A 27,614-nucleotide genomic window follows, 5' to 3' on the forward strand; every position below is an offset into this window, starting at 1 on the left:
AAATCCATACAGACAGAAAGTACGTTAGTGGTTGCCAGAGGCTGCAAGGAGGGGAAAGAGGTACAGAGTTTCTTCGGGGGATGAGGAAAATGTTATGGAATTAGATAGTAGTGATGATGAATGTACAACTTTTTGAACATATGAAAAACCACTGAATCATACAATTTAGAGGAGCAAATGTATGGTATGTGAATTATATCAATAAATGTTTAAAAAACAAATAAATTTTGATTTCTAATTAATTTAGAAAAAGAACCACAACTCTTTATAATAATAACCCTGCTGATTAAAAAGCCATACTTCCAGGTTTTGATTTTCAGGAGTCAATTTCTGAATTAACTCTACCAAGGTGAGCAGTAACCAGGACGTTTATGAAGGATCACCTTAGACAAAAACGAATTCATTTCATACAGTTAGTATATAGCCAGCAGAAATTACGTCTTTCTGTTATGACTAACTAGTACCTGATTTTGATACATGACTTAAGACTAAATGAGTTATAATGACTACCAAATTTTAGAAATGTCACAATGTGTGCAAACTTCTTTAATTACAACTAAAAGGTCCTTACATATTCACCGAAAATAATATTAATACTAATACTGTAGGCCAGACATTGTTCTAAAAGCTTTAATTATATTAGTATGAATATTTGTAGTTTCTAATATTCAACTGTTTTTAGACCTACAAAATCATAAATTCATATTGGTGCAATGTAAGAATATCCTCCAAACAAATCCAGGACATAGGATGTAACTAAAGCACAAAGAGGTAAGAAATGTGCCAAAAGCTAGTACGCAGAAGAAATCAGATTTGTAATTAGACAGTTGAACTTTAAACCCTTCACTTTTAACCACAATAACAATAATAGCAATACTAAACTTAAGGCAGTTAAAGATGTGATTTTTATGAAGATAATGTCTGTCTTATCTACCAATATATTTCCAGCACTTAGCAATGGACCCTGAATAGAGCAGATGTTAAATAAATGTTAAATAAGAAAGAAAAAATGATTAAATGAATGAATAAATACTGAGATATAGTTTCTAACCTCCACAGCTTAAGACAGCTTTAAGACAGCTTACCATCTTAAAAGAAAAACAAGACCTCTATGGACATACAGGTACACCTTACAGACACTACAGGTTTGGTTCCAGATCATGACAGTAAAGTGAATATTGCAGTAAAGCAAGTCACCAATTTTTTGGTTTCCCAGAGCATAAAAAATTATGTTTATGACTGGCCAATGGAGACCTGCTGTATAACCAATATTCTGTGATAACCTATATGGGGAAAAGAATCTGAGAAAGAATGGCTGTATTTACACATTTAACTGAACCACTTTGTTATACAGCAGAAATATTATCACTACATTGTAAGTGAACTATATTTCAATAAAACTTTAAAAAATGAAAAAATTATGTTTATAGTATACAGCAGTCTATCAAGTTTGTAACAGCATTATGTCTAAAAACATACATACCTTAATTAAAAAACACTTTATTGCTAAAAAAAAAAGGCTGCCACAAACCTTCAATTTGTAAAAAAAAGAAAAAAAAGGAAAAAAAAAACCAACCCAGTATCTACACAGTGAAATAAAGCAAAGAGCAATAAAACTAGGTGTGCCTATAAGACAGAATGTGGTAGCATAACAGAAATATATGATTTGTTGGAGAGAAGATGGGTATATAGAACTGGTGTAGCAATCTGAATGGTAGTATAGGTTTTGAATTCAGGCAATTTCTGAGCCCTACTTCTGCCTCTTATTAGCTGGGTAATTTTCAACAAAAAAGGATTTACTCAAGATATAACTCATATCAAATGCACAATACCTAGCACTGTTAATACTAGGTTCTTAAAGCAACTTCAAATTTAATAGGGACAAACATATATAAATCAAAACACAGCCTTTTGAAGCTTCACTTTCACGATTGATAAAATTAGAAAAATAGCTACTATTAAGAATCAGTGCAGGAGTTCCCACTGTGGCATTGCAGAAATGAATCTGACTAGTATCCATGGGGATACGGGTTCAATCCCTGGCCTTGTTCAGTGGGTCAAGGATCTGGCATTGCCATGAGCTGTGGTTTAGGTTGCAGATGTGGTTCGGATCGCATGTAGCTGTGACTGTGGCATAGGTCAGCAGCTATAGCTCCAATCTGACCCCTAGCCTGGGAACTTCCTTATGTATGCTGCACCTGTGGCCCTAAAAAAAAAAAAAAAAAAACCAAAAAGAATCAATGCAATAATATGTTAAGTATCTAGCAAATTGCTTGTTTTAAAACAACTGTTCAATAATTAGTAATCCTTTCTCTGTTGAACCATATTTTATCAAATGAAGAATTTCTAAACATAAAAAAAACCAGAATATGGATAAATTTAAAAATAATGAAAACCATAAATTCAAGTTAGTATTTTAAGTACACAGATGAATACCACTATATTACCTATTTCTATAAAATAACTCATACTAGTAGCTATTTATATTTTTCTTCTCAAGCCTGTAAATATACTTTTTAAAATAACAGAATCAGTACTTTTACTACTCTAAATGTATGTGTTGATAAAAACAGGTTCAAGTATATACATATATATTAGGATATTTAATTTTCCGAGGCAAAGTCAATTAAGTGAACTATTTATTCTAAAGATCTATGAACACAAGAGTTTTTCCTGCTAAATAAGTTCATTTCCATAACAAAATCTGATGCTGATTTACAATTTCATATTTTTATGTATGAGGCCTGGAACACTAAGGCAGGGTAGGGGAAGAAAAGTATGCATGAATGCAAAAGGAATCACTCTTTCCTTGCAAAGAGATCAGCAATAGTCACATAAACACTACCTCAGCCATCATTTAAATATTCCAAGAGTCTTATGAAGAGACAAGGCAAAGTATTCTGGAAAGATGTCAGAACAATGCGTTGGCAAATAAATATATGATGAAATGTTGGGTAAGAACAAAACACCCTCTAAGAAACATGACTGATAAAAAGTAGAAGGCAGTGGATCTTCCTGACTCATGAGTGCTATAGAAAGGTCATATTCACAGTTACACCAGCAACTGCACTTTCCAAAGTTTCTCACATAACAAGAAATCCTTCACAGCAAACCCACTAGCAGCTATTTTTGGATTCAAAATCTTAGCTTTATATCATCAACCATATACATATCACCCTGTTTTTCCATTTGAAACTCATTAAAAAGCTGAGCATATGCTCTATTCCTAGGCCTTCTAACACTGTATGAAGAAAGATGGTAAGATACTCTCTCCACACTTTTATAGTATAAGACAGGAGAAAGATACACTGAAAACAGCTAGATACAAAATGAGAATGAAAGAATAAAAGCATGAACAAAATGTGGAAATCACCGAAGCAACATTGCCCAGGAAAATCAGACATGATTTCACAAAGAAGGTAAGCAGATTTTTAAAGAAAGAATGGAAATCTATCAGGTCCAAAAGGCAGAAAAGGCATCAGAGGGAAAAGGAACAGTATAAATAAAGATATGAAGGCATAAAGGATGTGTGACGTTTGAGGAACAAGGACAAGTGCCATGTGGCTGCGGCACTGGTTTAACGGGTATGGTGGTGAGTGCAGTAAATGAGACTTTCAAGAAAGTAAGTCGAGTCTTTCTATGAAGGGCCTGTATGCTTTGTCGCCTTAGCTGAAAAGGTTGGGAAACAATCTGAAATATTTAAAAGATGAGCAACAGGATATGGTTTAGGTAATAAGGAAAGAAAAATCAGTGTAAAATAAAGCATTACAGTGCCTAACATAGAGCAGGCATTCAGTTAGTGGTACTATTATTAATACTAGAATGTGTACTTAATAGCAACACAAAGAATATTCACCTTATGTCTTTGATAGTTGCTCGTTTCAGGGGGTCAACCTGCAGCATATGCATCAGGAGAGTGGCAACAGAACGATTGAGATATTCTGGGATATAAAAAACACCCCCTCGGATCTTCTTAAACAATGTAGGCACATGCTCATCATCAAATGGGAGTGTGCCACAAAGAAGAGCATACAAAATAACACCGCAGCTCCAGATATCGACCTCAGGACCTGCATACAATCTAGAGGGAAAGATGACAACACAAACCTGAAATGCAAGTGTTACTTCTCATTTATATGTACCCTGCTTCTACATGTACCTATATTCACAGCACAGAATCCATGTACATTGCCTTTCAAGGTCTTTAATGAAGTCCATGGCCACTCCTGAACACACACTGGTTGTCCCTCCAGAGAGTAATTGGTTATAGCCAATTAATTACTACTCAAATTTTCCAAAAGAAAAATAGTATGTTTATTTTCCACTAAACATAAGCTAATATGACTGAACTTACTGACCAATTAAGAAATATAAAACTGGAGTTCCCGTCGTGGCACAGTGGTTAACGAATCCGACTAGGAACCATGAGGTTGCGGGTTCGGTCCCTGCCCTTGCTCAGTGGGTTAACGATCCGGCGTTGCCGTGAGCTGTGGTGTAGGTTGCAGATACGGCTCGGATCCCGCATTGCTGTGGCTCTGGCGTAGGCTGGCGGCTACAACTCCGATTCGACCCCTAGTCTGGGAACCTCCATATGCCACAGGAGCGGCCCTAGAAAAGACAAAAAGACCAAAAAAAAAAAAAGAAATATAAAACTTTCTATGGGTGGTTTTTGATAGAACCATCAAAGCAGATGACCATAAATTTGAAAAAAAGTCATACCTTAGAGTGTGCAAGCTAAATCTTTTTATCATAAATATATTAAAAGAAAAGAAAATGCATATATAATAGAGTGTTTATGCCTGGCACACGTATTTTAAAAAATATTTGAAAGAGTCAAGTACCTAACTAGCCCTATGGCAATACCTGACAGTACTGATGCTGTGTTATCCTGAGTAGCTACTACTTTCATTCTCATCACTTGGTAGCCCACAGGACTAAGATTACCGTTATCCAGAAAATCTATGCCTAGAATGTTATTCCTTTTCTCTCTTAACTTTCTACAGTATTAAAGTTCCCCTGATAGCACATTCCCAAATTCAAACATAATTTTTGAGGTAACAAAGCAGATCTCTACAATTCCAATTTAAAAAATATAATTCATTTCAAAAGAATATACACATGTATAGGTGACTGGGTCACCTTGCTATGCAAGAACACTGTAAATCAGCTATAATGGAAAAAATAAAAATCATTATTAAAAAAGAAATAAAAAATGTAATTCATTTCCATAAAAATCGCTATCATTTACACTGTTTGCTATATAGTCCAAATTCCCATATCTGGACTTGGGTTTACCATTCTGTATAAACATTTAAAAAATGTACCAATGAGTAAGTTACATGAATTAGTCTCTTCTTGCGCAATTTAATTTCATTAAAGGACAATGCTGTCTCCGCAAAAACCTCATTCTTCCAAAGACAAAATATAAAAATAATACTCTGAATACTAAAGAATATATAGGAGTTCCCGCTGTGGCCTAACAGGATTGGCAGTGTCTCTGTAGCACTGTGATGCAGATTTGATCCTCAGCCCAGCACAATGGGTTAAAGGATCCGATGTTGCTACAGCTGTAGCACAGGTCACAATTGCAGCTTGGATAGGATCCCTGGTCCAGAAACTCCATGTGCCATGGGGCAACCCCCCCCCCAAAAAAAAAGGTATATAAAGTATTATTAAAGAACTGTATCTGATAAGTAAATAATGACACTAGCTTTAATATAGCCAAAGCTTGCTCTCTTAGCTGTGATTTTCTAAAATGAAAAAAATCAAGATTTGTTTCAAATACCATATGATATCACTTATATCTGGAATCTAATAGAGCACACAAACCAACCTTTCCACAGAAAAGAAAATTACGGACTGGGAGAATAGACTTGTGGTTGCCGAGGTTGAGGGGGAGGGGAAGGGAGTGGGATGGACTGGGAGCTTGGGGTTAATAGATGCAAACCATTGCTCTTGGAATGGATTGGCAATGAGATCCTGCTCTGTGGCACTGAGAACTATGTCTAGTCACTTATGATGGAGCATGATAATGGGAGAAAAGAGAATGTATACATTTATGTGTAACTGGGTCACCATGCTGTACAGTAGAAAAAAAATTGTACTGGGGAAATAAAATTGTTTCAATTTTTAATGGAAAAACTCCTCAAATATATTCATAACAAAATCTAAATTAACTGTTTTTAAAAATTGTTTAGGAGTTCCCTCTGTGGCACAGTGGATTAAGAATGCAACTGCAGTGGCTTGGGTCACTGCAGAGGTGCAGGTTTGATCACTGGCCTGAGGCAGTGGGTTAAAGAATCTGGCATTGGATTCAATCCCTAGCCCAGGAAATACCATGTGCCACAGGTGTAACCATAAAATTAAAAAAAAAAAAAATCCTTTGATATAACTATTCTCTCCATTGACAACAGAAAAATTAAAGGGATGGACCATGTGTTTCTAGAGGTTAAAAGTCTTATTTTCCAAAGAGAATATATTATATTTAAATGTTACCAGAATGAACAAAACATTACAAGAAGCTTTCTTTTCACTCATGTATTTTTATTTTTACCTGCCTGAGATGACTTCAGGTGCTGCGTAATTTGGAGACCCACAACTAGTTCGCAGAAACTCACCATCTGACATCATATTAGATAATCCTGAAAATAAAAGGAGTATGTTTACCTGGTATTAGGTATGTTTAAAAGTAAATACAGATAAATAAATAAGGAAAAACCTGAAGTCTGTAAAGCCTCACATATTATCATGTTTAATTATTTTAAAAAGCAGTGGAAAGCATTTGCTAACTAGAAAGAGATCATTTCAGAATGCTTACACATGATAAAAAGGCTTCATCATACATATGATTGAAATTAAATTTCTTTTCTAGGAGTTCCTGCTGTGGCTCAGTGGGTTAAGAACTTGACTAGTATCCATGAGGACGTGGGTTCGATCCCTGGCCTTGCTCAGTGGTTTAAGGATCCAGCATTGCTGTGAGCTTTGGTGTAGGTCATGGAGGTGGCTCAGATCCCGAGTCGCTGTGGCTGTGATGTAGGTTGGCAGCCACAGCTCTGATTTGACCCCAGCCTGGGAACTTCCATATGCTGCAGGTGTGCTGTTAAAAAGGGAAAAAAAAAAAAAAATCCTTTTCTAAATAAGATTGATTCACTTCACATAAATGAGGTTTTTCGAAATCATATGAACTTTTCCAAACATAAAAACATCAAAATATTATTTACCCACTTCTGCAGCTGAAAGAAAATAGAGACTACTATCACTTTTTTATGCCCTGCTTTCAAAGGCATGAAAAAAAAAATCTAAGTAGAAATTAGATAAGCACCAATTTATAAAGATTATGTTCCAAAGGTTTATTTGGAAAGTTTTAATTCAACACAGATAAATATTCTATTAACCAAAAATCTAGTTGAGGAGTTCCCGTCGTGGCACAGTGGTTAACGAATCCGACTAGGAACCATGAGGTTGCGGGTTCGGTCCCTGCCCTTGCTCAGTGGGTTAACGATCCGGCGTTGCCGTGAGCTGTGGTGTAGGTTGCAGACACGGCTCAGATCCCGCGTTGCTGTGGCTCTGGCATAGGCTGGCGGCTACAGCTCCGATTCAACCCCTAGCCTGGGAACCTCCATATGCCGCAGAAGCGGCCCAAAGAAATAGCAAAAAGAAAAAAAAAAAAATCTAGTTGAACTATAGTACTAAATGAGTTTTGATTTAGAAAAGAAATAAGAAAATTAATTTCCTGACAAAAATTTTAAATAAGCAATGCTGAACTCTGGTACCTTTTTATCTCTTTCCATAATCTCTCACTACCTAATCCTTTTCCCAAACATCCTGCCATGGTATCCCAGAAAGCTATGTTTCTCCCAGAAAGCATTTGGTGCATAAAAGTTACATTTTACCCTTTTATTTTACCCCTGACAAAACCTCCTATTCTTTTATCAAGCTGTTAGATATTATCCACTGACATTCCTCCTTGATCAAATCAGAAGCATTACAAAACTCCCAAAATACATGCAAATTTTCATGTATCTCCATTTAAGAGTAAGTGCATTTATCAGGGAAAGTGCCCATATTTTCATTAGATTTTCTAAGGAGTTTGTGCTCCTCACACACACACAAAAAAACCTATTTAACTCTCATTTCCACTCAGGAGGGAATGCAGACTGAATGGATTTACCTTGATGTAAGCTCTCTAACTTCTCTAGAAGTACCTGCATTTTTTTTTGCATGTGTTTTTAGAACCACACCTATGACATATCGAAGTTCCCAGGCTAGGGGTCTAATCGGAGCTAGACCACAGCAACAACAGATCCAAGCTGCCTCTGCGACCTACATCACGGCTCATGGCAATGCCAGATCCTTAACCCACTGATTGAGGCCAGGGATCGAACCTGCGTCCTCATGGTTACTAGTTGGGTTCATTACCACTAGGCCACAACACGAACTCCCTAGAAGTACCTGCATTTTTAAAAAGTGATTTCAATGAATAGAGTAAGCTAGTGTGGAGACTGTACAACTAATCTTTTTCACAGTATAGGATTTACACTGTAAAACTGAAAGTTTGTTAAGAGTTATTTATTGACACTCCTGAAAAGGCAGCTAGTACCCTTCTAAACCACCTTCAAGTTACATACCAAAATCTGCTATCTTGGCATTCATCTGTGCATCCAATAGCACATTCTCTGGTTTCAGGTCTCGATGAACAACCATATGCCTGTGACAGTAATCCACGGCAGAGAGAATCTGCTGAAAGAGCCGCCTGGCTTCCATCTCTTCAACCTATCAGGTGTAAAAGAAACAGCATTAAGAAGATTTGGGGGGATTTCCTGTCATGGCTCAGTGGAAATGAATCTGACTACTATCCATGAGGATGCAGGTTCGATCCCTGGCCTTGCTCAGTGGATTAAGGATCTGACACTGCCATGAGCTGTGGTGTAGTTTGAAGACTTGGCTCAGATCCTCCATTGCTCTGGCTGTGGTGTAGACCAGTGGCTATAGATCCAATTCAAACCCAGGCCTGGGAACCTCCATATGCCACCGGTGCAGCCCTTAAAAAAAAAAAAAAAAAAAAAAAGACAAAAAACTGGAGTTCCCGTCGTGGCTCAGTGGTTAAGGAATCCGACTAGGAACCATGAGGTTGCAGGTTCGATCCCTGGCCTTGCTCAGTCGGTTAAGGATCCAGCGCTGCCATGAACTGTGGCATAGGTCGCAGATGCAGCTCAGATCCCACATTGCTGTGGCTATGGTGTAGGCTGGCAGCTACAGCTCCGATTCGACCCCTAGCCTGGGAACCTCCACATGCCACAGGTGCAGCCCCAAAAAAGACAAAAAAAAAAAAAAGAAAAGATTTGGGACATCTATGTAGCAAAAATTTTAGTTTCATAATCAGCCTAAATATAACTAATTAGAATTGTATTCGAATTCTCAATAAATCAAACAACCCAAACACTTGCATTCAAGCTCAACAGGTTTTTCTTTGCTACTAGGCAGTTACAGTTCATTTTCAATTAATATTACTAAATGTGCACCATGTTTCAGGGAATCAGCAAGTAAAACATACTCTAAAACAGAACATAAGTCAAAGCACTAAGAATATAACTGACGCTTCAACATGATGTTACAGAACTGATTTTTCATTTTGAAAAGTATAGGCTTTTCAGTTGGCCAATAAGTGGGCATTTCCTAAAATCAGTATTTCACAAGGTACACTTTTTAAGAAAGAAAATATGTCTAATACTCTATATGTTTAGTTAGACATTACTGCAGAAGCAACCCCAACTTTGAATCAATCTTTGTGGTTTGCTCCTTCTATTTTCTTCTTTATTTAGCTTAAGAGCTTACTGTACTAGATAGCATGTTACTCACCCGTCCATGTTTACAGATGTAATCAAATAATTCACCACCAGACACATATTCCATTACCATAAAAAAATCTGTCGGAGTGCTGATCACCTGGTATCTTTTTGTAAATGAAAAAAAATAAAAAATTTACATTAACCAAAATCAACCTAGTATATCCATTCTTGCTATAATTTCATATTCCAGTATTTTACAATATTTCAAGGTGGCAACAAATTACATAATGTAATCAATATAATCACAGAGTTATTAACATGGAGCTTTATAAAACTCAGTTACTTTACAGGGCTTAAAAACTTTCCTTCAGGAGTTCCCGTCGTGGCGCAGTGGTTAACGAATCCGACTAGGAACCATGAGGTTGCAGGTTCGGTCCCTGCCCTTGCTCAGTGGGTTAACGATCCGGCGTTGCCGTGAGCTGTGGTGTAGGTTGCAGACGTGGCTCAGATCCCGCGTTGCTGTGGCTCTGGTGTAGGCTGGTGGCTACGGCTCCGATTAGACCCCTAGCCTGGGAACCTCCATATGCTGCGGGAGCGGCCCAAGAAATAGCAAAAAGCCAAAAAAACAAAACAAAACAAAAAAACTTTCCTTCAGATCCCCCTTTCACGTTTACAAAATCTATAAAATCCTTCATCCCACAACAACTAAATTAAGCATTAATTTTTCCATTTAAGCACAATTTTTTTATGGAAATGAGCTATCTTATATTTAAATATAAGTGAAAAAAAATATTCTTGGAAAGGTAAAATGATACCAAGATGAAGACAACCAGCAAAATCCATAGTGACAAATGATCCTTTACTCAAAAAAACAAAATGCAAGAAAAAAGGAGTATAAAAGTAAATCAAGAGACATACTGATCGATTATACTTTATAGACTTATTTTAATTCCAATTCAGACAAAGTGACTTTAAAAAAACATTTATGAAACAATCGAGAAACTCTGAATACTGACTGAATAGTTGATAATACTTTGTTTAGATGTGATACTGAACTGTGCTTATTTTATTATAACAGAGCTTTTTATCTTCTAGAGTAGACATGGAAGAATTTATAAATCAAAAATATTACTTAGGATTTGCTTCGAAATAATCTGAGGTGAGAAAAGTAGAAGGAAGCAGATAAAACAATACACTGATAACTGGTAAAGCTGAATAAGAGGTACATAAGGCTTCATCACTTTACTTTTGTATTCATTATGAAATTTCCATAATAAAAAATAAATAGATATATATGTGTGTGTGTGGGCTACACATATGAAAATATATATATGTACTTTCTAAGCATTCAAAGCAGAGCACATAAAATAAAGAACCGTGGCTCTGTTTGACAAAATTTTCCCTAAAAAACAATGTTCACATACACACAATTGTACCAAGGGTTTTGAAAGCTTTAAAAACAAGTTAAATATAATACTAATGTTTTAACTGAAGGTGCATTTAACACATATAAATAATTGCTCTACTCTTCTTGTGAGCAATATCTAATTTACACTGAGTTGCTATTTAGAGACACTAAATAGAGCTGTGCAGTTTTGCATAGCTTAAAAGCCCCCAGTGGAAGGCACAAACAGGAGCTTAAAAGTGGCCCAGAGGCCACCTTCTGGCAGTACACATTGACACAGCATGTGTCTGAGTGGATGTGTCTACCCTGATGGGGCACCTTTTATTATTTGGCAAAAAACCAAATGTGCGCTAAGTTGTGGTTCTGGTTACTGTTCTTCATTAAAGAAGAGAGGAAAAAATGGCCAGGAAGTTGGTGGTATAACTATATACCATAGATTTTAAGAGAGGGCACATATATAAATTAAACATTTGTAAAAAGTAAAATATTAACACAACACTGTAAATCAACTGTACTTCAATACTATACTGAAGAAAAGAAAAAGAAAAAGTAAAATAGTAAAGCTATAGTACTGAAAATGATTATAGATTTTCAGAAGAAATATTTATAATGCAATTGTTAGTCTTTGATGAAAAAGGACAAGATACCCCACTCCATACAGAATAAACTAATATAACTGGTGAATAGGTTGAGTCTACTTCACATGAACTGTGAAAAGGGAATTGTATCTGAGAACTCTAGAGGAAATAGTTCTATAAAAGCAATCCTAACAGGCACCCACCTCTAACTAAAATAAATAGTGTAGAGCAGAAGCACCCACTGTGTCACCTCACCATTGGCTGATCTGATTTATTAACAGAATTCTCAATCACTTTTCTGCTCTGTACATCTTTGGGGTATAAGAGAAAAGAAGTGATGGAATTCTAATAAATTCAGCTGCTGATTCCTATAGCACAGGTCTTCACTAAATACTGTTGGATCTAAAGACCTGGTTCAGATTTCAGGTTGACTTTTATTTTCTTTTTAAAGACTCGATGGTGATCGTGTGCTTCTAGCCAAAGGGGTGTGATACCTGTCTCTCTTTCTGGAGATGTCAATAGCCATTACTGACCACAACCTAGATTTTATTAATTCACAATGAAATTTTAAATGCTGGCTGATTTCCATAGTCCAGTAAAGAACGATGGTCTAAAGGAAACCCTCACTCAGAACTTCCTCCCTCAGAAACCCTACTGTCTCTGAAGTGCAGATGATCAGGTTATACTACCCAATACCCTTGTCAATGCCCTCTCATTCTGATTTAAGGTCTTTTTGCCTGCTACTAATGTTGTCATCATTCTGGTTGTCTAATACATAACCTCTAATTTCCTTGACCTCCTCAGTTCTAATTCTCTCTCCTTCCACACACACAGCCACTCACTCTTTCGTTATAGACTAAGACTAACTCCTCCAATTATGCATGGGATTCCTTTGACCCACCTTCAAAAGAACTTGGTTACTACAAACTGCTCTTCGTTCCTGCATCAATCTCTCCCTCCTGACTGAATCATTCCCTTTGGCATACATTCCATAACACCTCCCGTCTTAAAAAATAAACCCTGTCTACCAACATCCATTCATGATAAAAACTCTCACCAAAGTGGGTATAGAGGGAACAGGCCTTAACGTAATCAAAGCCATTTATGACAAACCCACAGCAAATATAATACTCAATGGAGGAAAGCTGAAAGCCTTCCCACTAAAATCTGGAACAAGACAAGGATGCCCACTCTCACCACTGTTATTCAGCATAGTGTCGGAAGTCCTAGCCACAGCAATCAGACAAACAAAAGAAATAAAAGGTATCCAAATTGGAAGATGAGAGGTAAAACTGTCACTGTATGCAGATGACATGATACTATATACAGAAAACCTTAAGGACTCCACACAAAACTACTCGAACTTATCAAAGAATTTAGTAAGCAGCAGTGTACAAGATTAACTTTCAGAAATCAGTCACATTTCTATACCTAAACAATGAAATATTAGAAAAGCAATACAAAAACACCTTTTAAAAATCACACCCAAAAAAAGCAGATACCTGGGAATAAACCTGACCAAGGAGATGAAAGACTTATATACTGAGAAATAGAAAACATTAATCAAGGAAATTAAAGAGGACTCAAAGAAATGGAAAGATCTTCCATGCTCCTGGACTGGAAGAATTAGTATCATTAAAATGGCCATACTACCCAAAGTAATCTACAGATTCAATGCAATTGCTATCAAATTACTCATGACATTTTTCACAGAACTAGAACAAATGATCCAAAAAAAATTTTTTTTTCTGTCTTTTTGTCTTTTTAGGGCCACACCAACAGCACATGGAAGTTCCCAGGCTAGGGGTCTAATAGGAGCTGTAGCTGCCGGCCTACGCCAGAGGCACAGCAATGCCAGATCTGAGCTGCGTCTGTGACCTATACCACAGCTCATGGCAACACTGGATCCTTAACACACTGAGAGAGGCCAGGGATCGAACCTCAAGGTTCCTAGTCAGATTCATTCCCACTGCGCCAGGACGGGAACTGCAACAATCCAAACATTTATGTGGAACCACAAAAGACCCAGAATTGCCAAAGCAATCCTGAGGAACAAACATCAAGCAGGAGGCATAACTCTCCCTGACTTCAGGCATCATTACAAAGCCACAAAGACAGTGTGGTACTGGTGCCAAAAGAGACCGACAGACCAATGGAACAGAACAGAGAACCCAGAAATAAACCCAGACATCTACGGTCAATTAATCTTCGACAAAGGAGGCAAGAACATAAAATGGGGAAAAGACAGTCTTTTCAGCAAGTGGTGCTGGGAAAACTGGACTGCTGCATGCAAACCAATGAAACTGGAACACATCCTCATGTCATGCACCAAAATAAACTCAAAATGGCTTAAAGACTTAAACATAAGACACCATCAAACTCCTAGAAGAGAACATAGGCAAAGCATTCTCTGATACCAACCTTACAAATGTTTTCTTAGGCCAGTCTCCCAAAGAAATAGAAACAAAAACAAAAATAAACCAATGGGACCTTACAAGCTTTTGCAGAGCAAAGGAAACCATAAAGAAAACAAAAAGACAACCTACAGAATGGGAGAAAATAGTTTCAAACGATGCAACCGACAAGGGCTTGATCTCCAAAATATACAAACAACTCATACAATTCAACAGCAAAAAAACAAACAACCCAATTGAAAAATGGGCAAAAGACCTGAATAGACATTTCTCCAAGGAAGACATACAGATGGCCAACGGGCACATGAAAAAATGCTCAACATCACTAATTATTAAAGAAATGCAACTCAAAACTACTATGAGGTACTACATCACACCAGTCAGAATGGCCATCATTAGTAAGCCAACAAATAACAAGTGTTGGAGAGGGTGTGGAGAAAAGGGAACCCTCCTGCATTGTTGGTGGGAATGTAAATTGGTACAACCACAGTAAACAGTATGAAGGTACCACAGAAAACTAAAGACAGAACTACCATATGACCCAGCAATCCCACTCCTGGGCACATATCCAGACAAAACTTTCACGGAGAACAAAATTGTAGTTACCAAGGGGAGGGAGTGGGATGGACTGGGAGTTTGGGATTAGTAGATGCAAACGATTTCATCTAGAGTGGAGAAGCAATGAGATTCTGCTGTATAGCACAGGGGAACTATATCCAATCACTTGCGATGGAATATAATGGAGGATAACGTGAGAAAAAGAATGTATATGTAACCGGGTCACTGTGCAGAAACTGACAGGACATTGTAAATCAATTATATCATTTTTTTAAATCAATAAATGTGTTCAGACTTGAGGATTAATTTCTGGCCTAGAAATACAGATTTGAAAATCTTTAGGACAGAAATGACAAATGCCACCATGGCAGCAGATGAGATCACCCAAAAAGGGTCCACTAAAATCACACTAGCTCAGAACACCGAAATACATCATACCCAAGGGCTAGGCAGATAATGAGGGGCTCCTAAAAGAAAGTTTCAAGAAGAGGCAAGAATGTAACAGGAAAGTCAGAAAACCAGGATGCCACAAAAGCCTACAGACTGCATTTCAAGGTGGTGATGATGAACAATGTTAAAGAGCTGACCACAGGATGGATAAACAAAGACTTTAAAAAACTGGTAGGCAAAACCATCTCTACCAAATTAGAAAGTACTGATCTTTTGACCAGTCAAAATGAAGTTTTCTAAGAACTATGAGGAAATAAAAAACAAGTACAAAAAAATCAATTCAACAAATCTAGTTCATGGGAAAGTCTGGAGTTTCCTTCTGGTCCTGTTTATTCCTTTTACTTGTCTTTCGGTGGAATTTCTTTCAAGTTGAGTGAGTAGCGAAACTGTGCAATGTATAACCTTCATACTTACTATTTAGTTTTCAAACCTTCCTGCTAATTCTAGAGGCCCATTCTTTAGCAAGGAAACATTCTTGGCAGTTAGTCCAAGACTGCAGAAAATAAACAAAACTGCTAAAAGGACCAGGTTTCTCTCTCTGTTTAAATCATCAACTCTACCAGAGGCCATGTTAATAAGCTTGTTCTGCAGCAGGAACGCATGAGTACCTTTTTCAAAACAATTCAGATCCACAATTAAAGAGACAATGCAGCTGAATGGATGAAGTTCAAGGCTAGAAACCAGAAGATTTAAACTTCTCTCTGCTAATTATCTTCTGACCAACCCTGAGAATATTCTATAAACTCCTTCACAAAACAGCAAATAATTAAACAATTCAATAACAATGAAATAAGTAGTCAAATCAAAATCAATTATAAATAATTACAGAAACAGAAGAAAACACTAGTAGATATAACACCAAAAAGAAGCTCTTAAATCCTTGTGACAACTGACAACTGCTTATTGACAAAATCTAATTTGTGTTTATAGGAGCAGAACACGAACTAGGACTCACACCCTAAATGGACAAGATTTCCATGGGATCGCTCAGGGTTGGCATTCTAAAAGTGACGAGGTCAAGGAACAAGGAAGATGCAGAGAGAGCTCTCCCTTCTCCACTCTCACTTTGGCCTGTGATCCTTTCACTCCACTTTTTCAGTTTTCTCCTCTTTTACAGAAGTGACCACTTACTAAGGAAGAGCAAAGAGATTTAGCTTGGAAGTCATTCAGCAAGTAGAATAAAGCCATAATTAACATGGAGTTAAAGTCAGATATGAACTGTTACAGTTAACCAAAAATCATTTGGAATCATAAGTGGACTGGAAACTGCTTGTAGGCCACCAATTCTTGCTTTGGAGCCAATGTACAACAAAGTATTAGGCATTATAACAGTGAGAACGACATTTAATCCTCAAGTAGAACCATGAAGTATCTCCATTTTAAAGTTAAGGGAACAAAGAGTAGGAGAATGAGTCACTGAGCTCATCAGTGGTATCTGAATTCTTATGATAATCTTTAAAAACCTATATACATGAATTCTGGATCATCTAGAGTACAGGTCCTAGATGAGAACCTTATGATCAAGTACTGCCATGCAATTTCAGGGGCCTCATTTGTTTTCATTTATGATCAGGTGAACTTCAAATATATATCAAATGACACTGAAGTTTACTGTTAGAATAAAGTCATCATCATAGTGGTGTGAGAACTGAGTCATCACAGGTCACCCAGTGGCCTGCCAACCCCAAAATCCTTCTCTGAACAGTCAGCGGCATATTCATATTCATGCTGTTAGTAAGATACACTAAGTGGGCCCGCTCCTTTAACATACCAATTTGCAACCGTTTTTTGGCAATAAAGTATTTAGTTAGAGTAAAGACTAAATGCGTGTTCCAAATCCCAGCAATAACTGGATCAGCCATTCATTTAAGGACTTCAAGAATGTTACTCTGTTAGTTTCCAACTGCTGCCACGTTAAGAACTTAGTGCATAAAACAGCACAAATATATTATGTTTTATCTCACAATTTCATAGGGTAGCAGTCTGATACATGCCTCACTGTGCTAAAATCAAGGAGAAAGGAGCTGCATTGCCATCTGGAGGCTCTAGGGTAAATCCACTTCTTTGTCTTTTCCAACTCTTAAAGAGAGACCACCTTCCTTGGCTCATGGCCCCCCTTCTTCCTCCATCTCCAAGGCCAGGCAGAGCCTGAGTCCTTCCCACATCCCATCACTTCAAGCTTGCTTCCGTCTTCAAATCTCTTTCTCTGGTTGTGAGCTCCTCTTCCACACTAAATGACCACTGTTATTACACTGGGCCCACCCAGATAACCTAGGAAAATCTTCCTATTGTTAGCTGACTAGCAACCTTAAATCCACCTATAACCTTAATTCTCCTCTGCCATACAATATAACATATTCGCTGGAAACAACGGCATCTTGGGGATGGGGGCACAACTGTCTACCACAGCTACTAGGCAGCCTTGTTATGAGGGATATCAAGTCGTTCCTGACATCCAAAGATTGCTCACTAACAAAGTTTAGGCTAAATCTAATGTCTAATTATAATGTATGAACTGGCAAACAAAGACTGAAAGATAATAATACCATGTTTCTTCTCAGTTTTCTTAGTATCAGAGTAGAGATTAACAGCATAGCATTTGGAATCAGGTATGAACTCAACTACTAGCTCTGCAATTTACAGCTATTTGACCTGGGACAGATAGATACATGATTTTCTTATATTTAAAAATGAGCATAATACTACTACCTTAGGATGAAGTGAAATTATATATGTAAAATGTTCAATACAGTTTCTAGCCATTATCAGGCATTCAATGAAAAAAATCTTCTATTAAACTCTATCTAAGCTTTAAGATAAAAATACAGTTTTCAGTGTTTAGCACATTATATTTTTGCAAAAGTATTAAACACTGCCCCCAAATTATGTAAAGGAACAACACTATGGCACACTTAATGTTTAAACCGTCTATGGATATAGTCAATTTTAAATTATTTATCTTTCAATCTAATTAAGTAGCTTATTACAATCTCAATTTACTTACCTTCTAATTTTGCAGCCTGTCTTATCCAAAAAAAAAAAAAATTCATTTGCCTTCCTAAGAGCTTTACTATAAGTAATCAAAATAATGATTGCAGTTTTGCATGTAATACTATGGCAGATAATCTTTAACTGCTACTTTCCACCTTTTCAAAAAAAAAAAATCCTGATATGCTAACTTGAAGTAACTAGAATATTACAAAATAATTCTAGAAACAGCAAGTCTAGAATTCAGCAGTCCTAAATGATCTTCAACATGAATATGACAAAGAAGAGGCAATTTAAATTACATTTTTAGTTCTGAACCAGAAGTATGCAAAAAAGGATTGATGGAGGTTAAATGAATTAATGCTTGCTAAATATAAATACGAAAAACTGTATTTTTGTAAAAGTTTAACTGAAAATTATTATTTATAAATTGAAATATAATATTTTAAGACACTTCATCTTTTATATTATCAAATGCAAAAATACTTACAGTTTGATAATATGAGGATGACGGAAGAGTTTTAGATTTTGAATTTCTCGTTTTATTTTTCCAACAACATCTAAACTGCGAATCTTCTGCCTATTTAAAATTTTAACTGCCACTTTATGGCCTGTCAGTTGATGTTCTCCAACTAGAGAAAAGAAAAAGGGAAAAAATCTGTTGTCATAGTAATGTAATCGTTTATTCATGCATCCTTCCACTGTAACCCCAAATTTCTTGATTCATGTATACCACTGATATAATTTATTTCATAGAACTAAAGATATCTCTTTTCATGTCTGTCTCTTCCACTGGAGTATACATTCCTTAAGGAAAGAAACTGTATCTTAGTCTTCTGTATCACCACCTAGCATAGAGATGTTAATTAACTATTTGTGGAAAAATTACTGAATTCCACATTCCCACCTAAAAGTATAATCAAATTCGAAACATCTTCTGGACAGAATATAATTTACTAGGTTTTGTTAATCTCATTCTTTGTCCCCTTCTGGTTAACCCAGTCATACATTATTGAAGAACAAATAATTGCTATAATAACTCATAATTAAATTAAAACTCATAACAAGTTTAATTACCATTTCATCAGAAAATCTACATGTACCCCTTCTTTTTGGCCTTTTCTATAAAGCTTTCCAATTTTCTTCCTCTTTGATGGAGTCTCTACTTCTTTAAAACTCTTACAGTATATTTAGAAAGCTCAAGTGTCATTTACCATTTTTAGGCTATAATAAATACTTGTGTTTTTGACAAGTCGTACCCTTCTTGAATAAGACAATCAATATTCATCTGAATCTCCCGGGAAGTATACACCACAGTGTCCTGAACACACTAGATATATCGCACTTCCTGATTTCAAAATATATTACAAAATTATAGTAATCAAAACAGCATAGTATTGGTGTAAAAACAGAAAAAGAGATCAATGGAATGGAATAGAGAGCCCAAAAATAAACTCATGCATGTAAGGTCAATTAATTTATGACAAAGGAAACAAGAATGTACAATGAGGAAAAAAGAATGAAAATAGATCCCTATCTTACACATCACACCAAAGTCAACTCAAAATGAATTAAAGACTTAAATTTAAAACCAAAAGCCATAAAACTTCTAGAAGAAAACAGGGTAAGCTCCTTGATATTCATCATGACTTTTTGGACTTGAAAAGCAAAGGCGGAGTTCCTGTTGTGGCGCAGTGGTTAACGAATCCGACTAGGAACCATGAGGTTGCGGGTTCGACCCCTGCCCTTGCTCAGTGGATTAAGGATCCAGCGTTGCTGTGAGCTGTGGTGAAGGTTGCAGACGCAGCTCGGATCCTGCGTTGCTGTGGCTCTGGCATAGGCTGGTGGCTCCAGCTCTGATACAACCCCTAGCCTGGGAACTTCCATATGCTGCGGGAGTGGCCCAAGAAATGGCAAAAAGACAAAAAAAAAAAAAAAAGAAAAAAAAGAAAAAAGAAAAGAAAAGCAAAGGCAACAAAAACAAAAACAAATGAGACTAAATTAAATTAAAAAGTTTCTGCACAACAAACCATCAACAAACAAATTATTTTAAAAAGGGACACAGGAACGGAATAAACATTTTGCTAAAGGAGGTATACAAAGGGCCAAGTACACAAAAAGGAGCTTAACATCACTAATCACCAGGCAAACGCAAATCAAAACCACAATTAAACATCACATCTGTTAGAATGTCTGTCATTAAAAATGAAGAAATAGGAGCTCCCATTATGGCTCAGCAGTAATGAACCCAACAAGTATCCATGAGGATGCAAGTTCAATCCTTGGCCTTGCGCAGTGGGTCAGGGATCCAGCGTTGCCATGCGGTGCAGTGTAGATTGCAGGTGCGGCTGGGATCTGGTGTTGCTGTGGCTATGGTGTAGGCTAGCAGCTGTAGCTCCAATTTGGCCCCTAGTCTGGGAACTTCCATACGCCATTGGTGTGGCCCTTAAAAAAAAAAAATTAAAAAAAGCTCAAAATTATCAGTCAGCAGGGAATATAAATTAAAACCACAATGCTATACAATACCACAGCATGTCCATGACAACAGCAACGTGCCATGGGTAAACAGACTAGAAACAGCACTTGGACGAAAAAGAATACAAGAAAATCCTTTTCTCAAAGATATCCCATATATTCCAATTATAATTTGATTTCTTAACCAAAAGTTATACTTCAGAAAAGAGATTCTTCTCAAAATCCAGTTCTCATAAATCTTTTGTATTAAGAAGGCATTTTCTAAATTATTTTAAACAAATGACTATGTATTAAAGACATTTGTCTAAACAGGTGCCATTTATTACCTGAGAGAAAACTCCCGACGCAATCAGTTTTTTTAAAAAAAGATATTTATCATGGATATGGCAATAGGATCATTATTCCTGGAGAATAAATTCATACTACAAAAGTGGAACTATCATGCTAAATACGCCTTTTAAAGATCACTTAAAAAGCAGTATACTGTATGGTCACAACACTGTGACGTTACTAAGTATAACGGTGTATGACAAATGAAAAATATCCAAAGCTCTAATGTTACACTAGTGGGTACCTATTAGAGTATTGCACAGAGATTCAAAATACTTTAAATGGAAATGAATATGGTATTCTAGAACATTACTGCATATGATTCAAAAAACAGCCCTAATAATGATAAAAATCTACAATATAAAGTAGAAAAAAAAGCAGTATTTCTTGTTTATATATGATATGACTTTAAATATGTTTATCTAAAATAGAAACACATTATAAATAGAAAAAAGACATGTACATTTTTTTTTTTTTTTGGCCACACAACATGTAGTGACTTGATGTGGTACTATCAGTTCCCAGACTAGGGACTGAACCAGGGCTGCAGTAGTGAAAGCACAGAGTCCTAACTACTAGACCACCAGGGAACTCCCCAAGAATGTTTAATAGCAGCAAGAGTCACAAAAACTCAAAAGTAAGAACTACCAAATGCCTATACGTAACAGATAGATAAATAATGGTATAGTCTTAATGTAATACTCTTCAGCAACGGAAATGAATAAACTAAAACTGCATGCAAGGACATGGATAAATCTCACCTTCAAGTGAAATAAACAAGACAAACATAATAATTCTATGAAGTTCAAAAACAGATGAAACTAATCCATGGAGAGTGGTTACCCTTCGTGAGGGTGGAGAACATAAACAGTAACTAAAATGGGGCACAAGATGGGGGGGGCTTGTGCAATATTGGTCATTTTTTGTGCCTTTCAATAGTGGTTGTAAGGCTATGTTCAGTCTGAAAATTCACTGAGGATTCAGGTAAGATATAACTTAGAATGTATGTACTGCTTTACATTTGTGGAACAATACAATAAAAAAAGTTCAGGAGTTCCTATTGCAGCTCATCAGGTTAAGAACCCGACATAGCGTCTGTGAGGATGTGGGTTCAATCCCTGGCATCACTCAATGGCTTAAGGATACAACCCGCAAGATGCACCACAGGTCACAGATGCGGCTTTGATCTGGTGTTGCTATGGCTATGGCATAGGCCACACCAACACCTAGCCTGGGAACTTGCATATGCCACAGGTACGGCCATAAAAAGAAAAAAAAAGTTAGAAGAACGTTTGGATGACACTATACTCATACCTAGGCTAGAGCCAAGAGACATCGTGTATGTCAGCAAGCAGGGCTTCGTCTGGCTTTAGCCACCCTTACTCATTTGTACCAAGAGCCTTCATTCTGGGAGTCAGGAGAGTCACATGATGCACATATGTTCTGACCACTACCTTCACCAGACTCCTGCCAAAATAACACAAGCCTCCTTTCTTCGCCCATGGAGAAAGAGAACATGGTCGCATCGCTTTTCTCCAAACTTCTCTTCCCTCAAAGTCCTTTAAAGGACAGTTCTCAACAGGAAGAAAAAGAATTCTCCTTTTGATATACACCACTGATTAAACAAGTACTATAGGCACCTTATATACAAATCTTATTCCCCAGAACTCTAAAAGTAAACATTATTAGAACACAAAAATATAATACCTTTTAAAATTGCACCCCCCCAAAAAATCAAATACCTGGGAATAAACCTGACCAAGGAGATGAAAGACTTATATGCTGAGAACTATAAATCATTAATCAAGGAAATTAAAGAGGATTCAAAGAAATGGAAAGATCTTCCATGCTCCTGGACTGGAAGAATCAGTATCATTAAAATGGCCATACTACCCAAAGTAATCTACAGATTCAATGCAATCTCTATCAAATTACCCATGACATTTTTCACAGAACTAGAACAAACAATCCAAACATTTATGTGGAACCACAAAAGACCCAGAATTGCCAAAGCAATCCTGAGGAACAAACATCAAGCAGGAGGCATAACTCTCCCTGACTTCAGGCATCATTACAAAGCCACAAAGACAGTGTGGTACTGGTGCCAAAAGAGACCGACAGACCAATGGAACAGAACAGAGAACCCAGAAATAAACCCAGACATCTACGGTCAATTAATCTTCGACAAAGGAGGCAAGAACATAAAATGGGGAAAAGACAGTCTTTTCAGCAAGTGGTGCTGGGAAAACTGGACTGCTGCATGCAAACCAATGAAACTGGAACACACCCTCATGTCATGCACCAAAATAAACTCAAAATGGCTTAAAGACTTAAACATAAGACAAGACACCATCAAACTCCTAGAAGAGAACATTCTCTGATACCAACCTTACAAATGTTTTCTTAGGTCAGTCTCCCAAAGCAACAGAAATAAAAGCTAAAATAAACCAATGGGACCTAATCAAACCGACAAGCTTTTGCACAGAAAAGGAAACCATTAAAAAAAAAAAAAGACAACATATATAGAATGGGAGAAAACGGTTTCAAATGAAGAAACTGACAAGGGCTTAATCTCTAAAATACACAAACAACCTATACAACTCAACAGCAAAAAAGCCAACAACCCAATGGAAAAATGGGCAAAAGACCTGAATAGACATTTCTTCAAAGATACACAGATGGCCAACGGGCACATGAAAAAATGCTCAATATCACTGATTACTAGAGAAATGCAAATCAAAACTACCATAAGGTACCACCTCACACCAGTCAGAATGGCCATCATTAATAAATCCACAAATAACAAACGTCAGAGAGAGTGTGGAGATAAGGGAACCCTCCTGCACTGTTGGTGGGAATGTAAATTGGTACAACCACTATGGAAAACAGTATGGAGGTGCCTTAGAAAACTAAACATAAAACTACTATATGATCCAGCAATCTCACTCTTGGGCATATATCCAGACAAAACTTTCCTTAAAAAAGGCACATACACCCACATGTTCATTGCAGCACTATTCACAATAGCTAAGACACTGAAACAAACTAAATGTCCATCGACAGATGACTGGATTAAGATGTGGTATATATACACAAGGGACTACTACTCAACCCTAAAAAACAACAAAATAATGCCATTTGCAGTAATATGGACGGAACTAGAGACTCTCATACTAAGTGAAGTGAGTCAGAAAGACAAATACCATATGACTTCACACATATCGGGAATCTAACATAGGGCACAAATGAACCTTTCCCCAGACAAGGAAATCATGGACATGGAGAACAGACTTGTGGTTGCCAAGAGGGAGGGGGAGGGAGTGGGAGAGACTGGGAATTTGGGGTTAATAAATGCAAACTATAGCCTTTGAAATGGATAAGCAATGGGATCCTGCTGTATAGCACAGGGAACTATGTCTGGTCACTTGTGATGGAGCATGATAATGTGAGAAAAAAGAATGTATACATGTATGTTTGACTGGTCACCAGTCAGAATGCTGTAAATCAGCTATAATGGAAAAAATAAAAATCACTGCAAAAGAAAAATAAATAAACATTTTCATCCCCAGTTTGCAGATGAAGGAACTAGGAATTAGAGAACAATGAGTAGCAAAATGGTTTATTTGCCTCCACCACCCACGCTCAAAGCTCACATTACTTTACCTCCCACTAACCAGGCGCCCTCAATTCTAACACATCAAGAGTGTTTACTTGCACGTTTACCTTTTTATTTCCGGCATGTCAGCTGAGAAATCAAGGCACAGTAAAGGTATTGAGACTAGTGGTGTTGACTAAGGATGGAGGGACAGTGTGAAGAATAATCAAGGAAGGAGAACTGCTATGTTCAGTGAAGATGCAGGCTGGGGTTGGGGCTGTGGCCTTTGGGATGGAGCAGATATATGTAAGTTGTTTCTCAAGAGCTGCCTCATGTCAAGAAAACAAAACATGGATCAAAACAATCCCATAATATGTAACATGCATTATACTTTTACTGAGGGAATAAGGGTAGCAAAAACTATCCTTGAAAACCTTTTTTCTCTTAGTTGTTTTTACCTCCTGTTAGCCTGAGCACTTATTTGTTAATTCATACATTTAAAAAGTATTTTCTGAATGTCTACTGTGTACTGGGCATTGCTCCAAATGCTGAAAATGCAGGTATAAATGAACTTGCATTCTGGTGAAGAATATAAACAGTGAACATACACACAATGACAGAAAACGAAAACTGAGCAGAGTACCAATGACTGGGCTGGAAGTGGGGAAATGGGCTGTATTAAATCAGGAAGGGCCTGAGGATGTGATTTTTCAGCAAAGGCTTGTTCTACAGCTAATTCCTTTGAGAAATGATTAAATAATATGCTGTATTCTGCTTTACTTTTAAAACTCGTCTTTATATTGGCTTGGATTATAACTTTAAAGTACTTCTTTAAAACCTAATAAAGAATTCCATAGGAGAATCAATTTAGTTTTCACAGATTTTTTTTTTTCTTTTTGCTTTGCCCACACCATGCAGAAGTTCCTGGACCAGGAACCAAACTTGCACCACAATGACCTGAGCCACAGCTGTGACAATGCCAGATCCTTTTAACTGCTATACCACCAGGAAACTATTTTTTTTTTCAATATCATTTAAGATGAATCATTTACATAGTCATGGTAAAAAGTTTTCTGGTATAGAAGAGATTATTTTTATTTTTAAAGTGCTGGAGAAGGTATTAAAATTCCGGTCAGAAATAAAAAATTCTTTAAAAAGTTCATATTAAGTTCTCGCTCCAGATGAACAGAACCTTCCAGAAATACTCCCAAAGCTTCTTAAACCACCCCCTTCTTATAGTTTCAACTTTGGTCCTTCCTCAAGTGTCTCTTCTTTTTCTCTCTTTCTCTTATTCTACATGCTTTGTCTACCTCTTTTTCCATTTCTTTTCCTGGCTTCAATCATTTCCCCTCTATGCCCATTAACTGCCCACCTGAATAACTGTTGTTCTCAAATATATTTACTGAATATAATTTTATGTTCCATAGGCTTTTTTTTTTTTTTTGGCTTTTTAAGCCCACCCCTATGGCATATGGAAATTCTCAGGCTAGGGGTAGAATTGGAGCTGCAGCTGTTGGCTGGATGCTTAACCCACTGAGTGAGGCCAAGATGGAACCCTCATCGATACTAACTAGTCAGGTTGGTTACTGCTGAGCCACAATGGAACTTCCATAGGATTTCGCTTTAAAGAAGAATTGTGAAATGATTTAGAGTTCCCTCCCAAAAAAAAAAAAACAGAAAACTTTTTTTCATCTCTAGCACCTTCAGGTGTTCATTTTAGTGGCTACCCTGCAGATTACAACATTCATCTTGGATTTACTAGACTCTAACATAATGTTTTTACCATTTCCTAGAAATGCATGTACTTTAGAACACTTGAACTATTTTTCCTCTCCCACTTTTTCTGTTGTATTTTAGTCCTATGTATATTTTAAATCTAACAAGATGTCATTACTTGACATAGCCAGTATCTATTTAGTTGTGCACATATTCACCCTTTCCGATGGTCTTCCTTTCTTCTTGCACCCTTGCTTCCATCTGGGAAAGCATCATTTTTTTTCTGCCTGAAGACTTCCCTTTGGTATTCCCTTTACTGTGGGTCTGCTGGAAACAAGTTCTCTCAGTTTATGTTTACCTAAAAATGTATTTCGCCTTTATTTTTTAAGAATATATTTGCTGGATACAAAACTATATGTTGACAGTTCATTTCTTTCACCTCTCTGGAGATACCATTCTACTCTTTCCTTGCTTTCGTTGTTTTTGTTGAAAGTCAGCTTATTTTTGTTCCTTGAAGACAATATGCCTTTTATATCTTTTGCTACTTTAAGATTTTCTCTTCACATTACTGGCCCCACCCCCATCTCTGCATTGACGGATGTAATCCACTCAAGTATAGGAGAATCTCAAGCAACAAACGAACAAACCCAGTTTTGGGCAGTTTTCCAATAATGTGCCTCAGAATGGTTTTCTTGTGTTTACTCTGCATAGGGTTCATAGATCTTCTGAATCTGTGGCTAGATGTGTTTATCACTTTTGGAAAATTTTTCCTCATTTTCTCATCAAGTATTGCTTCTGTCCCACTCCCTCTCCCTTCTTCTGAAACTGTCAAAGTGCCTTCTCTGCATAGCACAGTGGTCTTGGGTTCGGAACGACATTCACATTCAGAGGGCACAGTAAGAAGTAATCTTAATGCCAATTTTAATTAACTTTTGGGAAGGATTTAGGACTGGAAACATAGTATCAGTACAGCAATATCAACAGCATCTTTATCAGGAGTCCTTAAAACATCCAGTTCCTACTTCCCAAACCCTTAGTCAATTACATAAGCCAGACTAAATTGTAGATGGACACAATCCACTGCAGCACTCATAACCACATGGAATTACAGTTCATGCATGCAGCTAAGCCCTAAACAAAGGGTACACTAAGTTGTTGTTAGAAGAGACATCATAAAGAGAAGCTGGAGGTCTAGTTTCCTACAAATGTTATGCTGGTAAAACAATGATGCAGTAATGCAGTTCCTTAGAGTATAACATGTGCTTCCATAATCCTCTCAGTCCGGATGTAATTCATCAATCACAGGTAATTTCACAA

General features: G+C 37.0%; 1 protein-coding gene across 1 annotated transcript in view; it reads right to left on the reverse strand.

Annotated features, from left to right (window-relative positions):
* PRKAA2 (protein kinase AMP-activated catalytic subunit alpha 2) overlaps window positions 1-27,614 on the reverse strand; it is a 63,536-nt gene that overhangs the window by 15,966 nt on the left and 19,956 nt on the right. Inside the window, exons 2-6 of the mRNA XM_047788908.1 lie at window positions 18,672-18,813; window positions 9,859-9,952; window positions 8,628-8,772; window positions 6,554-6,641; window positions 3,857-4,081 (exon numbers count right to left, since the gene is read on the reverse strand). Of these exons, the coding sequence (XP_047644864.1) occupies window positions 3,857-4,081; window positions 6,554-6,641; window positions 8,628-8,772; window positions 9,859-9,952; window positions 18,672-18,813 (694 nt within the window). The remainder of the gene's footprint in view (window positions 1-3,856; window positions 4,082-6,553; window positions 6,642-8,627; window positions 8,773-9,858; window positions 9,953-18,671; window positions 18,814-27,614) is intronic.

This window comes from Phacochoerus africanus, chromosome 8 (assembly GCF_016906955.1).
Source record: "Phacochoerus africanus isolate WHEZ1 chromosome 8, ROS_Pafr_v1, whole genome shotgun sequence".
NCBI lineage: Eukaryota > Metazoa > Chordata > Mammalia > Artiodactyla > Suidae > Phacochoerus > Phacochoerus africanus.